Consider the following 19,678-nt stretch of genomic DNA (forward strand, 5'->3'; position numbering starts at 1 on the left):
GGTTAAAATTTATGCGGACTTGACTTTAAAAACCTTAGCCATTAGCATTTGTTATAATATTTTAACTAAATAGATTTGTTAATGTAGATTGCTATTATTGTTTATTACTATTTCAAGTTTCTTTCATTTATTGAAAATATTTACTGAATTAGTCTAGAGATCTTTTATTTTGCTCTTTGTATGAACATCTTCATGTAAAATACTCTTCTTGACTCTTTTTCCAGCTTATTGATACCTTTTTCTCTCAAAAAATTTCAGAGCACAGTCAGAAGAGGAATGGATGTAACATGATATCCTTGGGGTGCTTAAAACACACCAATTCTGCGACGATTTGTTTTTTGGTTAAGTAATACAAAGAAAATGGATGAATCAGCTTTGCTGGATCTGTTGGAGTGTCCTGTTTGCTTAGAACGACTTGATGCTTCTGCAAAAGTCTTGCCTTGCCAGCACACATTTTGTAAGCGCTGTCTGCTGGGCATTGTGAGCTCTCGAAATGAGCTTCGATGCCCAGAGTGCAGGACTTTAGTGGACTGCAGTGTTGACGAACTTCCCAGTAATATTTTGCTTGTTAGACTACTGGATGGCATTAAACAGAGGCCTCGAAAACCCAGCGCTGGTGGTGGGACTGGTAGCACAAATGCTTTAAAGGTTCCCATCAACACTGTAGCTAATTGCGGATCAAAGGACCTGCAGAGCTCTCAAGTTGGACAGCAGCAAAGGGTGCAAGCACGGAGCCCTCCTGTTAGGGTAAGTACTATATGATGATGGTATTTTGTTGCAATCATATCTTTTCCCGGGCTGTTTCAAAACAGTTGGTGGCCTGTGCTTCAGGATAGTCAGATAGTAAATTCAGCAGAACAAAGTATTTTTGAGATTTGTGGTAGATTTTTAGCAAAACACATCAGTGTTCTTATCGGTATTGCTTTACTGTTGTGTAAATACCAGCAGTAATACTTTCTTATTAAAACCCTCAGTTGCTGAGGTAAGGAGAAGAAAAGCATCTCAATACCTTAACCGTCTTATTAAAAAGAAATTTAGTAGAACAAGATAACTTATGTGGAAAGCTTAAGTAACGGTTAAGAATAAACATCTTGTGAAGAGCACTTGAAATTGTTCTTGGTTTGTCAACTGCAACATTAGAGATTTTATTTTGGTTCTTGCGCTTTCTGTAATGATTCTGACTATCAATAATTTTCCTTTGAGTTAGATGTAACGAATGTTAAACATGAGCGGGAAAGTTATGTTCTTGTTGAAGTCAATGAAGGTTTTGCTATTGGCTTCTAAGGAGCTATATTTTTACTTCTCTGCCTTTAAAAAAGAAAGCTTTGAATTACTGTGGTCTAGTAGGTTGTTTGTACTCTCAGTCCCCGCCCCTTCTTTAATTTTCTCAAAGTATTTTTTCTACGTCATCTGGAAAATTTACGTACTGTGATGGAAGACATTGCCTTCTGTCTGTACTCCTGTTCCTTCCTAGGATCTGTGCAACCTGTAGATTCTGTCATACCTTATAATCAAGACTCATTAACCTCATTTGTGATTATCCATTCTAGAGCCTGTATTGGGAAATACAATTTTGTGAGGTGACTTGATCTTGCTCAGTTTTATCTAATGACAAGGCAGAACAGCTTCTCTGAAAGGTCTTGATGCCTTTGTGATGCTGGTTGTATTCAGGGTTCCTGTGATTGAAGTGGAGTTTCTGAATGGCTTAGGTGGTTTCCTTCTTGTGAAGTTTATTTTATTTTTAAGAAATGTCTTAAGGAGTTACACGTTTAAGCCCTGTCCTTGGATTTGGCAGGACTAATTTTTTATTTTAAAGTATAGCTGAATGACTTAGTTTACTTAACCAATGAAGGAAGCCTTACGCTTATTTGTCCTCAGTTATACTTACCTGATTGGAATCTTTCTAAAACATATAGGATACACCTCTTAAGTTTGCATGAGGATTTAAAATACAGGTGTTCTTCCATTAGATTGTACTGTTTTCTCAGCTTGGTAGAGACTCTTATTAGGTTCTCTACTTTAGAATATAAAAATAATAATTATCATGCCACTTTCTGTTAATGAGTTTTGTTCTGTTATAGATTAATTGGTAAGGGAGAAGATGATGTGTGGGTGTTATTGGGGTGTTTTTTTTTGTTCGTGATGGTTTTTTGTTTTGTTTCAGAAGGTAAACCTTAAATATTGCAAAGAAGCTTCAGCAGTATCAAAGCCAGTCTGGTCTTCTCCAGAACCTTAAGGTGTTTACCATGATACCTTGCATTTGCAAAAGCTCTTCAACTTAAAACAAAATACCCATATAACTTGTTTCTCTATTTTTGTGTCTAGCTTTGTAAATACTTGTGTATTTTCAAAGACTGCTGCTCCTCTAAAAAGGCTTCCGGTGCAGCAAGGTACTGCATATGTGAATGACTGTGCTTCAGAGTTTCTCAAAGTCTTATTAGAAAAAATAACTTGAATACAGAATATTCTCTCTCTTTTTTTTCAATGTTCTATAGTATCCTGTTTTGCAACATTTGCATTTCCAGATGTGCAGCATGGAAAGTGACAACATATGGAATGTTGCTTCAATTTATTAGTTATGCTGTACCATGTGCCATTAAAATTGTGACCATGTGCATTCCTCATGCAGTTAACTGATACTCGGTGTATATTAGTGATAGATTTCAACATTTTACAGTAAGCCTGAATATATCTTTGTTTCTGGGGTTTCACAGGCATTGTGTCTTCTTTTCTTTGGGAGACAGGGAAAGATGAATCTTCTCATCTTTTGTCCACTTTGTCCAGAGCCTTTTTTACTAGGAAGGCAGTACTTTGAAGAACACAAGCTGGCCCTGAGGGATAAGAACGGGGAGATAAGAAGAACTTTTCCTTTTTCTCTATGAAAAGAAATGCTCCAGAAAGCAAAATGCCAATTTAATGGACAGTGTTGAAGTGAATGCCCTATTTGTTTTGCTAGCTATAATATAAAGATGCTTGCAAATACAGTTCCTCTCTGCGAATTGGAGAGGAAAATCTGTTTCTAGATGAGTGGCAGAGTCAGATTTCCTAAACTAATTTTGCTGAAGGGGAACTTGTAAATGAAAGTTGCTGTTATGTTAAATGAAGTGAATGTGGATGAAGGCTGTCAAGTCATAAGCATTCTGCTTATACCCTGAAGTAATACTAAGCTCATAAATGCCGTTTCAGAGGATGCCATAATTTTCAGAAAAGGTTAATACAGCATGTACTGCAGTGTGATTTCCTGAACTGTATCAATGACTTTGGAGCTGCCCGCTCTGTTATTGCACCATACTATGTATATTGCATTCTCTGTATGTATGTGGTGACACATGGCAGTAAACAAACAAATGGTTCTCTGAGTCTTAAAACTGATGAAGCTGGGTGGGTGGTGGTGATTAACAAATCTTGTGCCTTCTATCTCCCCCTACTGCAATAACCCTGTTTCTTTTTGTAGCCTCTATAATCTTCCACTGCTGTAACAACTGCAGTTTCTCCCTGCAAGTTCTTAACCTTTTTCTATTCACTAATATTTTGATGCATAAAACCTGCTGCACCTTTCCCCAGGTACCAGTTGGACAAAGGCACCATACTGCTGTACCTGATGGAAAACTGTTTGCTGACTGCCCAGCTCTACTGTTCTGAGCAGCCAACTTGCCTGGGAGAACAAATAATAGTTAAGCTCATGCTGCGGCTTCCTCTCTGATATGGATGCTAATTTAATGCTTTGCTTTTTTTTTTTTTTTAAAGTGAAAATTTTCAGCTAGGTTGACAGCTTGGAAGAGCTCTTAAGAACTGCAACCTGCTGTCAAATCTGCTTGGGCTTGGTCATCAGGAGCAAGTTTTTGAGGGACTGCATGATCACCTGAGCCTTCTTTCCTTAAAAAGAGCACACGAAAATTTTAGGGTACTTACTTTCAAATTTATGCTCATGTTATTCATCTTGTAATTTTCATAAAGTATGTCAAACAGGTATTATCTTAAGTTCCTTATGGTAGTTTTACAAGGGTATGCTTATTGCAGGACTCTTAAATGTAGAGGTGTGCATAAGTTGACAGGTGTTGGAGAACTGTTCTAATTTCTCTGCTAGAGAATAGATTTAAGATGATATGCATTAAACCCTTCCTTTGAATTTGTACATGCCTAAGACATGCCACTTCTCGTGCTAGTTTCTTTATAGTCCATGTTTCTGAAGTTAGGGCAGTCTTCTCAGCAGAACCTAGTGCAGAGTTGTCTAGATAGTCTGAGACCTCATCACTATTGAAAATATTTTTTGAGAAAGTTTTCAGTTGTTTTCTGGACCAAGTGTAGGCAGGGAGAGGTAAGCAAAGGACTCAAATGGTCTCCCTTTTCAAAAGAAAAGCATGAATAGCTCAAAAGGTGTCCATGCCTAATAGAGTTGATGCTTATGCTCCGTAAGAAGTGATGGTGTAATTTGAGTATACTATACTGTATGTCAGTGGGAAATCTTATGGAGAAACGTTTACAGTGCAGACAGTGGTAAAGTCCTGAAGCTTTTATCTTTCTTTTCTTGGTTCTACTCCGGAAAGCTGATAGAGGCCTCTGGTGATGTCACTTGTGGTGAAGTCTACTTGAAATGAGAGGGTAAAGGAATATTACAGGCTATTAAAAGATGCTTATCTAGGTGTTAAAGGGGGGCTTTCTAACTGTATCCAAAAAAATATTGCTCTTTGCATTCCTAAAACTTTGTCTTTCTCTTGAGAACCACTAACATCCTAGATGCTTGTGATAAATTCTTCTAAACTGAGGAGGAAAGAAAAACCCACAAACAGAAGGTTGTTCCGTGAGTTTCTGCTAATGCTCAGCTCTGTTGCATTGTAGCGTAAACCCACACGTCCATTTTCATGCTCATGTAACATGGAAAAGCAACAGTAAAAATTTAAATTCTCACATCCATATTGCCACAGCAGCCATCATTTGTGATCCAGTAGGCTTGCCTGGGAGCTGCTGAAGCAGCTTTAATGCCAAAGAGGAAAATATATTAAAAGATTGGAAATAAATGTGGGGATGGCCAGGCAGAGCAGCAGGTGCAGATTGGAACAGATGTTTAAATCATCTCTGAACAAGAGGTAGCAGAATAAAACAGTACACAGAAATGTCGTATCAGTAAACACCTGTTGGTCAAGTACTCACAGAAGCGGCTTGCATTGTGATAATAGATCAGATTGTAAAGTATGCCACTTTGGGGCAAAAGTGGTTGTAGAAATATGTAAGAAAGAATGGCTAATGCAGTTCGTTTCATGATTGGTATTTGTGATGGTAGACTAGAGAACATTACTTGATGATGCCTGATTTTTGAGGATTGTGTTTGTACAAATTTGTACAAAATCTTCTTTTCCTTTTATTAAAAAAAAAAGTGTATCCTATGGTTGTCTGTGTAGTTTTAATTATGCATTTTAATAGATGCATTCCTTGCATGTATTCCATCCTACAAAAGTAAGGAGTGTCGAGGTGCAACTTTAACATGTGAAATACCTTAATTTGAGAATGTGGAGATGGGCTCTTATACATATTCCAGAGTGACCGTTAGAAAACATTTTGGGAAGTCTTTCTAAATCATGTATGCATGCTTTTGTTTCCCCTTATACTTTCTGAAATACCAGATTCTCCTTTCACATTTAAAATTGTACAATTGTAATTACTTCTCTGCAACACTTTTATATTTATAATCTCCATTAAATTTTCTCTAGCTTAACATATGATGCAAAAGTAAAATAGACTGCCTCTCATGGTGTTAATGTGTTTCTGTGTTTCCTCTCAGAGATACGTAATTAACTAAAGAGAGTGAGGATAAGCAAAAGGAAGAATTGTCTCAGTATCCAGAGGCATTGGGCTAGGATTGAGAGTTTCCAGGCTCAGTTCCTGGCTCTGCCAAAGACATCCTTTATAACCTTGCATAGAGTTGTTCAGAGCTCTTTGTGCCTCTGTCTCCCATCTGCAGATATGACTGATAGTACTTCCTTTGTTTGGCTCACTATTTAAACTGTATACTCTCTAGGGCAGAGATTGACGTTTTTTATTTTGGATGTATCTATAGGGTGTTTTACAATGGGTCCACAGTCTCAGTTGAGGTCAGTAGATACTGCTGCTCACTCTTTAAATCATTGACTTGCACACTCCTGGAGAGCTGTTCATAATCCATTTCCTGTACCAAAGATGGTCCAGTGCCTAGTGTTACATTGTTAAAAGGATTTCATTTTGTTTGGATGTTTAATAGGGGATCACATAAATACCTCCTTGAGGAAAAGCCAGACACTTAAAAAATCTGTGGAAGCTAGTGTTTTGTTCTTAAGCTAGAGAAATCTGCATCCGACTGGCACACTGGTGTGTAGATTTGAGTGTGTTTTGAAAAGAATAGAAAGAGAATGTCTAATGTGAGTGGTGTTGGTAGTACAGAAATATTTAATTCCATACTTTGAACCTTGATAGCAATCTTTAACCTGCCAGGTAACATTAATCTGCTTTATAAAATAGCTACGAAACTAGTGTAGTCCCTTTATTTAGAAAATAATGAGGAATCAAGTAAGTTGATTTATAAACAAAAAAAAACCAAATCCACAGTATTTAAGTGTGATACTTAAATCCCTTTTTTATTTTGTTTCCAATACCCTTTTTTGTGTATTAGTGGAAGGTACTGTTGTATGATTACTTTGTTTTCAGGTGGAAGAGGGGTCTGTCTTTATTTCCCTTCATTTTCCAATTTAATATTACTCCATTTTTGCAGATTCATTTAAAACTGCCTACCTGAAATGAAATTGTGTCTTTATTTCTCCACTTCAGTTTCACCAGTGAGTTACAGGTTATTGCTCTACTCAAAAAGCTTTGATCGTTCAGAAAATTTAAACTTCTACACAAAAAGGAAGTCCAAAGCCTTTATTTTTAATGGGCTTTTGAAAGGGAACAGGTTTTTTGTTAGAGAATAAAAATCTTTTATTTTTTTTCTCCTATTACCACAAAAATCAAATCCCAATGAAAATGCTTTACATAGGTGATCCAGGGTCTGGATAGAAAAGTCAGTCAGTAGTGCTATTGCCGTGTTTCTGTATGCATAGCTTCTGGCTTTCTGCAATGGATACCTCTTGTTTGGTGGCTTTAATAGACATCCTGTACAGTAGGAGGGGCTGAAGGGGCTGACTGGGATGGGGTCAGATAGAAATCCTTCTCCTCCTCTCTCCTTCACCTCAGTGAAGTGGTTTTCACATGGTACTTCCTCTTACCCCTGTGTTTAGTGTATGGATAGGAACTGTGGAAAACAGCAAGCTTGAAACTGCAGCTGTGATAATAAAACTGGAAACTTATTATGTTCAATTGCTTCTCTGTCTTTTGGTGAACTTCCCGTTGCAGTATTTTTGGCCTTCTCCTTATGATATGCTTGACACCTTCATTGGTCTTTTCTTTGGCTCCATCGTTGGCCTTTATTCAAACGTTTTCTTGCCTCTGATCTTAGTGTACTATTTCCAAGAAAAAGAAAACATACATCTTTCTTCCCTTTTGTGTCCAATTTGTCCTTGACTGTGTCAAACACAGGGAAAATAAAATAAGCAATAGGAAAGAAAATGTTCTGTTGAAGTATCTGTACTACAGATGCTCTTGGTATTTGACTAAATTTGCTAAATTAATGAAGAGCATAAAGTGTAGGTTAATGTTACAGTATTGCTTAGCCTCCTTTGCTTTAAAAGTTGCTTTTTTTTTTTTCCTTTAAATCATTACCAATATAGACATCGTAGTGTGGGCAAGAACGTGTCTCAGTAAATAAAGCTGAAATATCATCTGGCCAGCCCTGTTCATACATATACCGCGTTACTGCGTGCATGTAGGAAAAGTGTGCATCTGTTCTGTCTCAGTTCCTGGTAGATGCCTCTTTGTTACCAGACAGAAAAGCGTCATCTCAGAAAACCAGAGGTGCATTCTTGGGTCAGTTGCGTTAGATCAGTTTCTTTGCTTTTCTTTTCATATCACCAAATCAGAATCTTTTTGGCGAGCAGGTTTGTTGGGTTTTTTTTTTTGACCGAGAATGTCTACTTTGAGGTGAGCTGGATTAAATCTTAGGAAGTGAGCGGCCCAGAGGTGGGAGAATGGCACATCCCAGGGAGGTACTCTCTTCTGCACTTCTTATCTTCACCTTCCAAACTCATGAAGATCACTTCAGCCTTTCTGATCTGTCTTGACAAGCGAATGTATACGACTCCGGCGTGTGTTGGGAATACTGAAGAATAGTCATGTCATGGGTTTACTTACAGATTTCCACCTCCCTATAGATCTAAGGGGGAGAGAAGGAAAAAAGCTGCTTCAAAGGCAGCTTTGAAGAGATGATGTGTGCCCCCTTACGAGTGCTGTGTCACCACTTTGTGTAACTGGTGGACTTCAGTTATACTTCAATGTCTGCAGTCCAAGGCTGAAGCGTTAGGACAAGGAAGCAATAGCTCCAGTAATTTAGAAGTCCGTCCTTCTTCTTTGGTTTCCAAATCTATCAGATTCTGGCTCAGCAGTGTTGACAGTTGAGGTTAGCATCTTGGCAGGCATCTCCTAGACATAGCACTGTCTGTGCAACCAGAATCCTGGGTATAGAGAGGGAGATGGCAGCACTGCCCTCTGATTGTCAGACTAAATGGTGGGGCTAGTCCTAGTTAGAGCTTTGCTGCACTGAGAGTGCCTGAATAACTGCTTTCATTTAGTCTCATCCCATAGATATTGCCGGGGCTGCCATGCAGTATGGGCACGAAGGCCCTGCTGGTTTTGGTCAGCACAGAGGCAAACAGTTAAGTCTGTTTTCTCTTCTGCATCCTCTTAAACATAAGGAAATCATCAGGACTTGAGAAGATGCTCTGGAGAGAAGGACAATTACTCTAAAGAGAGAAACTGAGTCCAGTATTTGGAATTCTCTGACATGTGATGCTTATATGCATATCTTCAAAATGTCATTCAGTGTTTTCTGGAAACATACAGGTTTGGATTCTCCAGTTGATGGGAAAATGAAACAACAGAAGTCAAACTCAGCTCTTCATGTTTCATTTACAGACACTGTTGCTGGCGTGTCTCAGAATTTGACCCTGCTAGGTACATGACACTCAACTGTGGCGCATCATGGAAATCATTTATCCCTGTACTCTTAGATGCTTAGGACTGTGACACAGTTGTTGAGGCACTCAAGCATGTGATTTATTATCCAAAGTTAAGTTTCTTGTAGCATAAGAGGATGAACGCTTCAGAATTTTAAGTAATTTAATTTCTTGCCTAGGTCTTTGTTCCTTCTTATCTGTCCCTTGATTAATTTCCCACCACCTACAGTTTAAGCACTTAAACTCTCTCAAGTATAAAAAAGTAGAACCTGCAAGAATGTATCTGATGTCCTAAAAATTACAACAAGGTTCTCCCGTACATGGGTGTGTGCGCTGTCTCTCTTGCACAGTAATTTTGTTTGAAACTGTGCTGGTATGCTCAGCCTTCCACATAAAATTGTTAAAAAGTGTAAATTTGTGGTGCTTTTTTTTTCTTAATTGGATGAAAAGCTCTGGTTTCGTGCTTAACTGTTCTTTCTCTCTTCCAAGTTGGCATGATTCTTAAAGAGTTGAATATAGATTATCCAGTTTTATTTTCTGCAAATGTGCAAAGTATAATTTTGCAGTTTCTAGCTGGCAAGTATGCTGTTAATCATAAATGCATTTTGATCAAAGGTAAGCATTTCAGTGTTGCTTAAAAATTAATACAAATATAATTCTCCTCCTTTCTGAAGTGAAGGAGTATTGCCAGTGTTGTGCAGAAGATAAGCCAGGCATCACAGATTGTCTGGTTGGACTTCATAACACCCAAAGCACTGCTCTGTCTTTAGTGTTCCTTTGTTAATAAAACTGTTTTTGTTTCACGGCGTTAGTGTTGCAATAAGGTGAGGTAACTCCGCTCTCCTTTTTATAAAGGAAAGATGTGCATATTACCTCTTCTGACTTCATCTTCTCAGCACCTAAATTTTCAAAATATACACATACATTAAAAGCTTTTTAAAGAACTGAAGCACTGTTTAATCTTGCGTGAACCACAATTTTACAAGACAAACTTCTGAAAGGCTCAGATTTAAAGACAAAAGTACTTACTCCTACCAGACTTTCAAGCTGCTGAAATCAAGAAAAGAAATGTAGTCTTATGCACAGAGGAGTGAGAGGATCAATACTGCAGAGTTTGAAACAAGTCTCTTCAATTATTCTTTGTTAGCATGCTATCCTAATTCTTTAGGTTGTAGTCTGCGTTTTACTTATATTAAAAAATTGGGGAAGGATGAGGCACTTCTGACATTAAAACGAGTTAAGATGAAAAGTATCAGATGGTGATCTGAGTTGGCATATATAGGGCATAGCTGTTCTAGAAGCTTATTTGAAACAAATCCAGTAAAGATGAATTCAGTGTGCTGTGGTGATGTGCCTCTGAGTAAAAATGAAGCTTTTATTCTGAAGCTGAGAGCTTGCGAAAAGAAAAATCAACGTTTCATAGACTTTCACTTGTTCGTGTATGCCAGTGCCCTACTATCTCACGTGGTCTTCTTTTTCATGAGCTAGATAAAGAACTGAGAGGAGACTCTTAAATCTTATCCACACTAGCAGAGTTAAGCCATTTTCAAAACCTGTTTAATTTAACACAGTTTTAAATCCACGGCCTTATTAAGTTAACAAGCCTTCAGCCTTGCCACCAGGTTCTGTAATCCTCTTAGATCTTCAGTCTAAGCAGGGCAGGGATAGTCAATAAGTAGATGAATAGATAATCTTTCAGAAGACATATAGGTCTTCCAAAAATAAGTGTTGATATCTACACTTGAGTTTTGAAAGGTTGAGAAATGCTGATCTGAACTTCTATTAAGTATAAGACACACTACCTACCGTTAGAGGAGGAAGTTGAAAGGACTATCACTTTGTCAGGGGGGCTGCAGGAGGGAATAAAGCATTTTTAAATTAATGCCTTCATTCCTGGTTTACAACCTAATAAAATTAAATTAATTTTTAAATATAGAACAGAGTAAATAAAAATAACAGTTTGCTTCCTTGCCATTATGCATATGCAGATTAAAAGCTTCTTTGTGGTTGTTTCACAAGCTATCTTTGAAAATCTTTCAGGCAGTCAGTAGTCTGTGGACCAGAATTTAAAAAACATGAATGCAGATAATGTGGTATTGGCCACCTCTGCAGGCTGCATATTTCTTCAGTTTTGGCTCTTCTAGGCCTGTTGAACTTAAGCTGTGTCTGTCTACTGAGCAGAGCTGCTGAGGTAGTGGAGCCCAAGGAAGGAAAAAACAGTTTATAGTGGAAGAAGACTAACCGCAGGATCCCTGCCAGGCATGTTCAACACAGCGCGGGAGCAGAGGAGGTGGAGTGGGGTGCAAGCCAGGTCTGGGAGATGCCAAGGGTGACCTTGTGTTTGGAGTGGGAGGCAGAAGAGCTGAGCACGGAGCAAGTATGAGGCATGAAAACAGTCGCTCATCTTGTTGAAAGAATGGGAGAAGGCCTCTGGGAGGAGATGACTGAACAGCAGAGAAACTTCAGTACTGACGGGTGGTAAAGACCAGAAAGGTCAAGTAATAAGGGAACAGAAAATAGTGAATTATGTTGAAAGAAAACAAACTGTGGTAGTAAATTTGGAACATAGCAATAGAAAATGACAGAGAAGGAAATTGGATTGAGCAAATGACTCTGCTCACTGGAGTTGAACTAGAGACCTGGTGAGGAGGAGGTACTGAAGGAACAAGTTGAAGAGCTAGCTTGATGTTTGGGGAAGGCTTTGGAGAACATCAAAATGAAAAAGTTGATATGGAGGAGTTGGCTAGATGAGAGGCAAGAATAACAAAAATTAACTGTGTTGACTTGCATGCCATTGATATTCCTTCAGTATGTGTGTATTTTAATTTCAAAATACTTTGTATTGTATTTTTCACAGTTTATTTTGAAATACTGTCTCTTGTACTATGTGACGTGTAGAATATTTCAGCTCCAAAATGGTTGAAGAACTTCCTGCTCAGGAATTCAGGAAAATACGAGGATTATTTCTGGCATATCTCTCAAGCACTTTGAGATCCTTCACAGGATTCTAAAAATGTCAATTTTATTACCAATAAAATAGTCTCACAGTTCTTATAGAACCAATAAAGCTACATATTTAAATCTTCCATTCAATGAACTCAAAAAGATTATAGGAAAAGGCGGGCTAGTGTCCTAGGCATTTCTTAGAAATAAGAAAAGATTCTCAAAGCAGGAAGGGCGAGGGGGAGAGCATTTGTGACTGTTCTGATTTGGTAGCATTTTCTTTCACCTTGCTTCCATGTTTCCTCGGTGTTTTGTGTAGTTCTTCAGTGAGTAATAGCTGAAAACAAGGACGTAAACATCCTACTGGCATTACAGGGAATAGCTACAACCTTACTATTGTTTTGAATTTAGTCATGACAGAGAAGGAGAATTAATTTTGTAGGGCAGGTTCTCCAAGCAAAATAATGGAATATTTTCAGTATGTTTTCAGTCCCTTGGAGCAGCTCACCGTTCTGTAACACGCTTAAAAGGAAAACTATCTTTCTAGAATTCTGTTTTCAAAATACATTATTTTTGTGCAGTAAGGGAGATTTTTGTTTATCTTTACTTTCACTTGTAAGTGGAATCAGTTTTTCAGTGGAGAAATAGAATAGCTAGTGGGCCGTTTCTGGAAACGGATTCCCAAAGCACTTTACAATTTCAAGCAATATTTACCTTGTCATACTGAAACCTCGGGATCCAGAAAGAAACGTAAGGGTCAATGAAAGCTTATTTCTAACTTCAGCTCCTGTTGTGGGTATATGCTCTTTACTCAGGAAATCATACTTTTTCCTGTATTCAAGTCAGAATTGTGTTGCTTGCAACAGGGAGCTGATGTTTTATATGCTTTCCTATTTGTTATTTTACTACCTCCCTACCTTTAAAAGGAACAGCATAAAACAGATCAAAATGGATTTTAAACAGCATAGAAGAAGAACTGGTTATTCTACAAAAGTATTACACTGGGGGGGGGGAATCTTCCTATCAATACTCTTGTTTCAAGTTTTCTGAGTTTGCACTAAAGTAATCCAAGAAAAAAGGGGTTGTGAGTTAAAACAGCACAACTGTCAGGAAACGTTTGTGCCCCTTTTTCTTGCAGCAGTCACAGAATTTTACATGCAAACTCAGATGCCATTTAAGAAACGTTCTCTGAGTAAAATTTTATGGAACGTGGCACCCTTAATCCTTTTAGAGCTTTTGTAAATGTCTGCATTGCACAGCCAGTTAGGCTATACCACACAATTCCTTATTTTTTAATGTTGATGACAACAGTTAATGACATGGATAGGTTGATGAAGTTTATGCCCTTGTTTGTTGGGTTTTTTTAGGCTGTGGTTGTCCAAGTGGATGTATATTTTTGCCTGGAGTGTACTTCTCAGTTCACAACTAAAGATATTAGATTAGAAATGGTTAAAAAAGAAATAAAATTTGAGAGCCAATTTTGTACTTGCAGTAATGGAAGGGTGTGGATTTCTAATATTCAGAGGCACGGTCCTCAGAAGAAATCCGTGTGCGTGAAATTCTTCATCTGCTTACAAGGAGATTTCAGTGCAGCTTCACTTAGATATAGTCAGATTGAAGCTCAGTCACACATAGCCAGATTGAAGATCAAGGTAGTTTATCTGAATTAAATAGAAGCACTAACTTGGTCGTCTTAATTAGTCACGTCTTAAGGTTTGAAAAATCTTGTAGCCTAGTATGCAGTAGTCACAGCATATTTGATGGCTGGGCTTGGTTAGTCTTGCCTATTGTAAATGGAAAGCAAAGTATTCCAAATTGTGTTTCGAGCAAATGTTAAGTAGTTGCCTTCAGGAATTCTTAAGTTATGTTTGTGTAAGATACCTTATGATGTTGGAGAAATCCTCTTCGTGCATAAACAGATAACCTCATTCTCGGATCTGGATGTTGGCTTTAGTCGTGTTTAGGAAATCATGTCTTTATCTCTCTGCTAGCTGCTATTTACAGTTTAAGGTTAGGACCCAACATCCTCCTAGAAACAGCATCTAATTCCTGGGAACTCAGGTATCTCAGGTTCTCAAAGCTAGAACATGAGTAAAAATCTGTAAGATTTCTGATAAGCCAAAATCAAGTTATGCCCTAATTTTGTAGGTTTGAATGCATGAATGTGTTTAGAAACTCAGATTCATGTTCTTTCCGCGTGTTTCATTATGGGGAAAGAGGTAGAGTCAATGAAACTTTTGGTAGAGCGTGGCTTTCTGACTTAGGGAAAACCCATTGCTTTGTGCAAAGGCAGACTAAACTTGGTGCTGAACAGAATTCAAATGGCAGGGGTGTTGTCAGTGCCACAGAGCTCTGGTTTTGGGTGCAGACTGCAATTACTGAAGTCTAGGCTGAATATACTGTTGTTTGCCAAATTGCTTTTTTTTCAGAGAAGATTGTTGATTTTTATTACGATAAATGGATCTGAATGTCTTAGTAACAGCACTCAGTGGATGAAATAGCATTTGATTTGTGCTGTGTTTCGAAAAAAGAACACTTTTTGCAGATTTCTTTCTTCTATTCAGCATATTAAGTTTAATAGAAGAAATCTGTGGTCTTATGTAAACACTCACTGGGTTTATATTTTTCAATGACTTGTGGTTATAGAAATAAAACTGCAGTTTTGAACTTTGGTATTAAAATATACATTGGAAAATATTCTGTTGGAATACAGAAGAGTGTTAATGGCTTCCCTGAAAACAGATGTTTTAAAAATGAACAAGTGCAGTAGATACCCTTCATTAGAGGGACACTGATCTTAGTGTTCCTGTGGTAGCTGAAGCGATAGAAGCTGCTGCTGAAGGTGCTGATCAGCATAATAAATCTGAAACAGGAGAGAGAACCCTACGGAGACTGATAAAACTGACCATAAATACTGGAGCTGGGTCATTGGTTAGTGCCTGAAGAAAATTAGATTTTCTGAGAAAGGGTTAAAAAGAAGTTAAAAACAAACAAACAAAAAAATGAGCTGTGTATGAACCAGCAAGGCAACAGACAGGTCCAGAGAGCACAGGACCTGCTGGTAGCACCAACAATTGCAAAGTACGTGGGTGCTGTTTCTTGGTCATGTTATTTTTGGAGAATCATGGTATTATGAATGTTCTTGGTAAATACCATTTCAAATTCTCATTTTGTCTTTCTAAACCAGCAAGGACCTAGGAATGTTGGCTAACTGTTCCCATCAAGGGTTAACAAATACTTTGTATTTTTCTCTATGCTTTTTTGTTTGTCTTTGCACATGTTTTCAAAAGACACTGGAAAAAATAGCATTGGATACAGAAGTCGTGTGTTTTTTCTGTTTTGTGATTTTGTCAGTATGCATTAAATCTGCCTTAAGTGAATCATCTTAATTAGGGTATTTCAGCATTTAGTTTGGTATTTTATGTATTGTGAAGATTGGTACTGGTGATTGTGGTGGCTTTATCGTGTAGATTTTGGCCCCCCTTTCAAAAACTGAAGTTGTTCCGCTCTCCGAAAATAAAATATCCACTGGAAGAAGGATTAAAACCTAACTGCCCACATCCCAGGTGAGTGCTTGGGTCATTGGGCCAGAGAACTGTTCTGCCGTCCCTTTCAGTGCTGTAATAGAGGTTAAGGGAAATCCATGCAGAGACATCTGTGGTTTAGTGGTTGGATCTCATGTCGTGTTGGATTATGTATTGCAGGTACTAATGATACTTCTTATGGGTATAGCATAATTTTCTTCTTTTTTTTTTTTCCTTAATCTTGTTTGTGTCCCCAATGAATTATTTGGTGAGATAAAATAATTCTGATTGTATATTTCATCTAGAAAGCACAAAATTGGGTATGGCTTGAAGTGTGGTTTTCCCTTATTTTTTGACTGTCAGATGGGGAACATAACATTTGTTGTTTGTCTTGGCTTAGCTGTGATATTTCTCTTCTTGTTTTCCTCTGTAATGTAAAGATAAGATTAATTCAGGAGAAAAATAGTTCATTTCTGACTTCTGTTTTTAATGAGAAAATAGTATCCCTTGGGACAAACTTTCAGATATTGGAGCGCTATTGTTTTGAAAGAAACTAATATTTATCAAAGCATAAATTAAGGTGGTGTTTTTTTTTAACAAGTTAAATTGTTTTGTAAGAGATAACTTTAAAAATATACATAACTTTGAATATTCAATTTCAGGTTAGCTATATCTCTTTGATCTTGTGGGGGTTATATGTCTTATTGAATTTGAAGGAAGAATAACAAAAAAATAATTTCAGCATAATGTTATTCCTTTAAAAATAATAATCAGCAAAACTGCACACAACAATCTTAAAGGTCCTTTCCAACCTAAATGATTCTATGAAATTGCCTTGAGATGTATGTGGACTTCAGTTTTTCATATGACCTTGCTCATTTATCTAGTCTTTCACTTCTTCCAATTCCATGTTCTTCTCTTCATAACAAATGAGTGTCAGGTATGTTCTTTCTAGATGGTAGAAAAATGATTAAATTTAATGTGCTTTATGCTATAGCATAAAACGCCTGAGTAGTGAATCTGTATTTAAAAAAAAAAAATCACTGGGCAATGTAATATTCCTTTGTTTCCTTTTTTAAAAAAGCAAAATAGAACCACAATCTTCTACCTTGGAAGAGAGAGAACAGCTGAAGCTGTACAAGTGTAGTATTATTGAGAAGTACAAGTATGTACTCATATTGCGGCTCTAGAAGAAGACTAACTGTTCTATTTGGCGCATGCAGATGAGGGCATAAAAGTGACTGTAATGCGTTGTATAAAATGTTGGCACTAGAAAGCTGAACTCCTGGTGTGTAGAAATCATCCCTTTGTTCTCTTTCCACGTTCTTCATTTATTCTGTGCAATATTTCAAATAAAAAGCAAACCTGAGATTTTTATGGTTGTATTTTATTGTTTGCCTTTTTAAATAAAACTACTTTTTTATGTATTGTGTGATTATTTATGTAAATTACTTTTATGTATTGCTTGAGTTATATTCAAGGTGCTTCAGTGATGACTCTCTTATCATAGCTATAATGATTCTTAAACTCATATAGCTTTGTTGTAATTTGTGTTGGTGTCAACTATTTCATGTAATTTTGAATTTAGAAATGTGGTCACCCAGCAGAGTGTGTGCAGAAAGGGCTGCTGGGCTGGTTTGGCACTCTCTGGTTTAATCTACTCAGGAATAATTAGTACAAGCATTACAGATAGTTCCAGCCAAGCAGCATTAACACCAAGTTTCTAAGAAACTTCTTGCGTCCAGTTTTGTTTCATTAGTATTGGCAGTGATAGAAGCAGAGGAGTGTGCTGCCAAGGTTGTTGCCAGTGTATGACCCAGGCTGTCCTTGGCTGGCTAGGAACCCAAAGCACTGGAGTTTAGTGTACATTCGTGCTGTGCTTTAGATGTTGCTTAGACCAAGGGTGGCAAAATTGGGAGAAATCCTTACTGTAAGTGAAGTTGTGCTGGAAGATTCTCTAAAGTGAATCATCCTCAAATGGACAAGAGCATTAAATACTAAGCCTATCCACCAGTGTTTTCCTGTGCATGCCTTTAGTGTGTGGATTTTTCAGTTTGCAGCGATAACCCTGCAATGAAATGTGCCACCAAGGCATATCAAAACTGCTGTGACTATCAAAAACAAATGTAGCCTCTATCATTTTAACAGTAGAAGTAAGCTGTTCACCTGTCTCTTAATTTAATATATTGCTGAGATGAGAAAGAACTGTTAATAAGCAGTAGAGTCTTTGTATGTATAGACTTAATAGTAGCAGATTTAATGATAAAGTTTATTAATGGCAGCCTTGCCCCACACTTACACTTGTTAAAATTCAGTGTGTTTTCCATGATAATTATTGGCGAGAGATCTTAACTTAAATGCTATTTTCTGAAACTGATTTTAGGCATGTTTTTTTACAGCAGGGATAATGTTTATCCCACATGTGGTTCTGCAGAAATCTGTTGCTGCAGTCAGGTGGGCAACATCAAATTTGGCTCTCTGATCCAGTTGTGTTTAGATTCTTATGTTCTTCTGCTAGACTGACAAAAACTTGGCTGTTAAGATACTAGATACTTCAGCTTTAATCCCATAGCTGAGCTTTGATTTACATTTCCAAATATATTCCAAAAGGCATCCACTGCACGTAGCCCATAGGTAGCACTAAAAAGCATTATGTCTGAAATCCTGCCTCTCCGCAGCTAGGTGAGCTAATTCTGAACTGCAGAGGATTATTTCAGGGGTATTCACAGTTTGGAATACTCTCCTAGAGTTAAATGGTTATGTTGATGATTCCTTTAAAAGTTATTTTTTCTTTAACAACAAAACCTCCTCCACCAAAATAGAACATTTACTTAAAACAACAACAGCAAAAAAACCCACACAGTATTTCAGTGACTCGAGTACTTCTCAAAATACAGTGATCTTTTATCCTCAGTTTGTGGCGCTGTAGACTCTTCTGCTCCTGCTTCTGGAGGGTGGGCACTGTCTACCCACCTGCAGGTGGAAGGGCTGTAAGGCATCTCCACTCTCTTGTTCAGGTCATGCCAGGAAAAAAAAAAGTGATGCATTCAATTCCAAAAGGTCAGTAGAAGATGAACAGGGAGTAAGGCAGCTATCAGGGCTGATGGCTGTCTCTGCTCCAAAAAGATCTGATCTATTTAGTATTGCTCAATAACAAATGTTTCCAAATCAGCACGAGGGATGGTATTCGCTCCTTGATTTCTCAAAGGTAAAACTGAAGTTTGCTTTAATGCTCAATGTGGTGAGCTTAGTAAGTGCCACTGGTGGCAATATGCTAAAATTCTGATATAATACAGTTGAAATAGATAGAAGGTAGTAAAAAGCAAATTTTTTAATCGGGCACAAAACCATGAAACGGCCATGGCTAAAGATCATCTGTTGACTGAATACTGCGTTTTAGGTCAAATGTTACCAAATCACTTGCAATGTTAAGCAGGTCTTTACTCATAGTGAGAAAATTATTTTTGTTGGGTTATTAAAGTTTTGTGGTTTTTGTTTATATCATTTTTGCTTCTTAAGAAACATCTCAGTGACTTTAGGGGGCACAGTTTTAAGAAAACAAATTTTAAATGAATGCCTGATGGTTCTTAGATTAATCTGAATTTCCCAAATTAAAATCAGGCTACTTGATTAACTCAAACAGAATGTAGAAGGGAAACAGGTGTCAGCATGCTGACTGGGTAAACAAGAGTCATCTCTAGTCACCTTACCTTACCATCTCAGTTTTTTAAGGTCGCTTATATTTGCTTTCAGATACTCTGTTTGCATTCAAAAGTAATTTTTAGTTTCAATATTCAAAATTGACTTAAAGCCTATTTTACTATAAACCTTTTAGAAATCAATGCTGGATAATATCAAATAATGTGAGATTAAATATTAATTGGCAAAGACGACAGCTTCCTTATAAATTCTGCTGGAGGGGAAATCCCTCATAAAAGTGTGTCAGGTGCTCAGAGAGTTTAGGATTCCAAGCTAGTGTAGAAATAGCTTCTTTTAGTAATACTTCTGACTTGGGAGTTATCGGGGAAATTACTGGGACAAGAGCTATGAGCTATTCTGTAGTTCCTGCCCCTAAATTTCTTGGGTGTGGTAGTGATTGACTATGCACATTGCCGCCTTTGTCTTGATTGGAAT

At 37.5% G+C, this 19,678-nt stretch overlaps 1 protein-coding gene across 1 annotated transcript in view; it reads left to right on the forward strand.

Moving 5' to 3' along the window:
* Window positions 1-360: 360 nt before the first annotated feature.
* LOC104618528 (E3 ubiquitin-protein ligase SH3RF1-like) overlaps window positions 361-19,678 on the forward strand; it is a gene marked incomplete at its 3' end in the record, with an annotated part of 53,551 nt that continues 34,233 nt past the window's right edge. The window contains exon 1 of the mRNA XM_010284153.1: window positions 361-747. Coding sequence (XP_010282455.1) covers window positions 361-747 — 387 coding nt within the window. The remainder of the gene's footprint in view (window positions 748-19,678) is intronic.

Source organism: Phaethon lepturus, unplaced genomic scaffold (genome assembly GCF_000687285.1).
Source record: "Phaethon lepturus isolate BGI_N335 unplaced genomic scaffold, ASM68728v1 scaffold21653, whole genome shotgun sequence".
NCBI lineage: Eukaryota > Metazoa > Chordata > Aves > Phaethontiformes > Phaethontidae > Phaethon > Phaethon lepturus.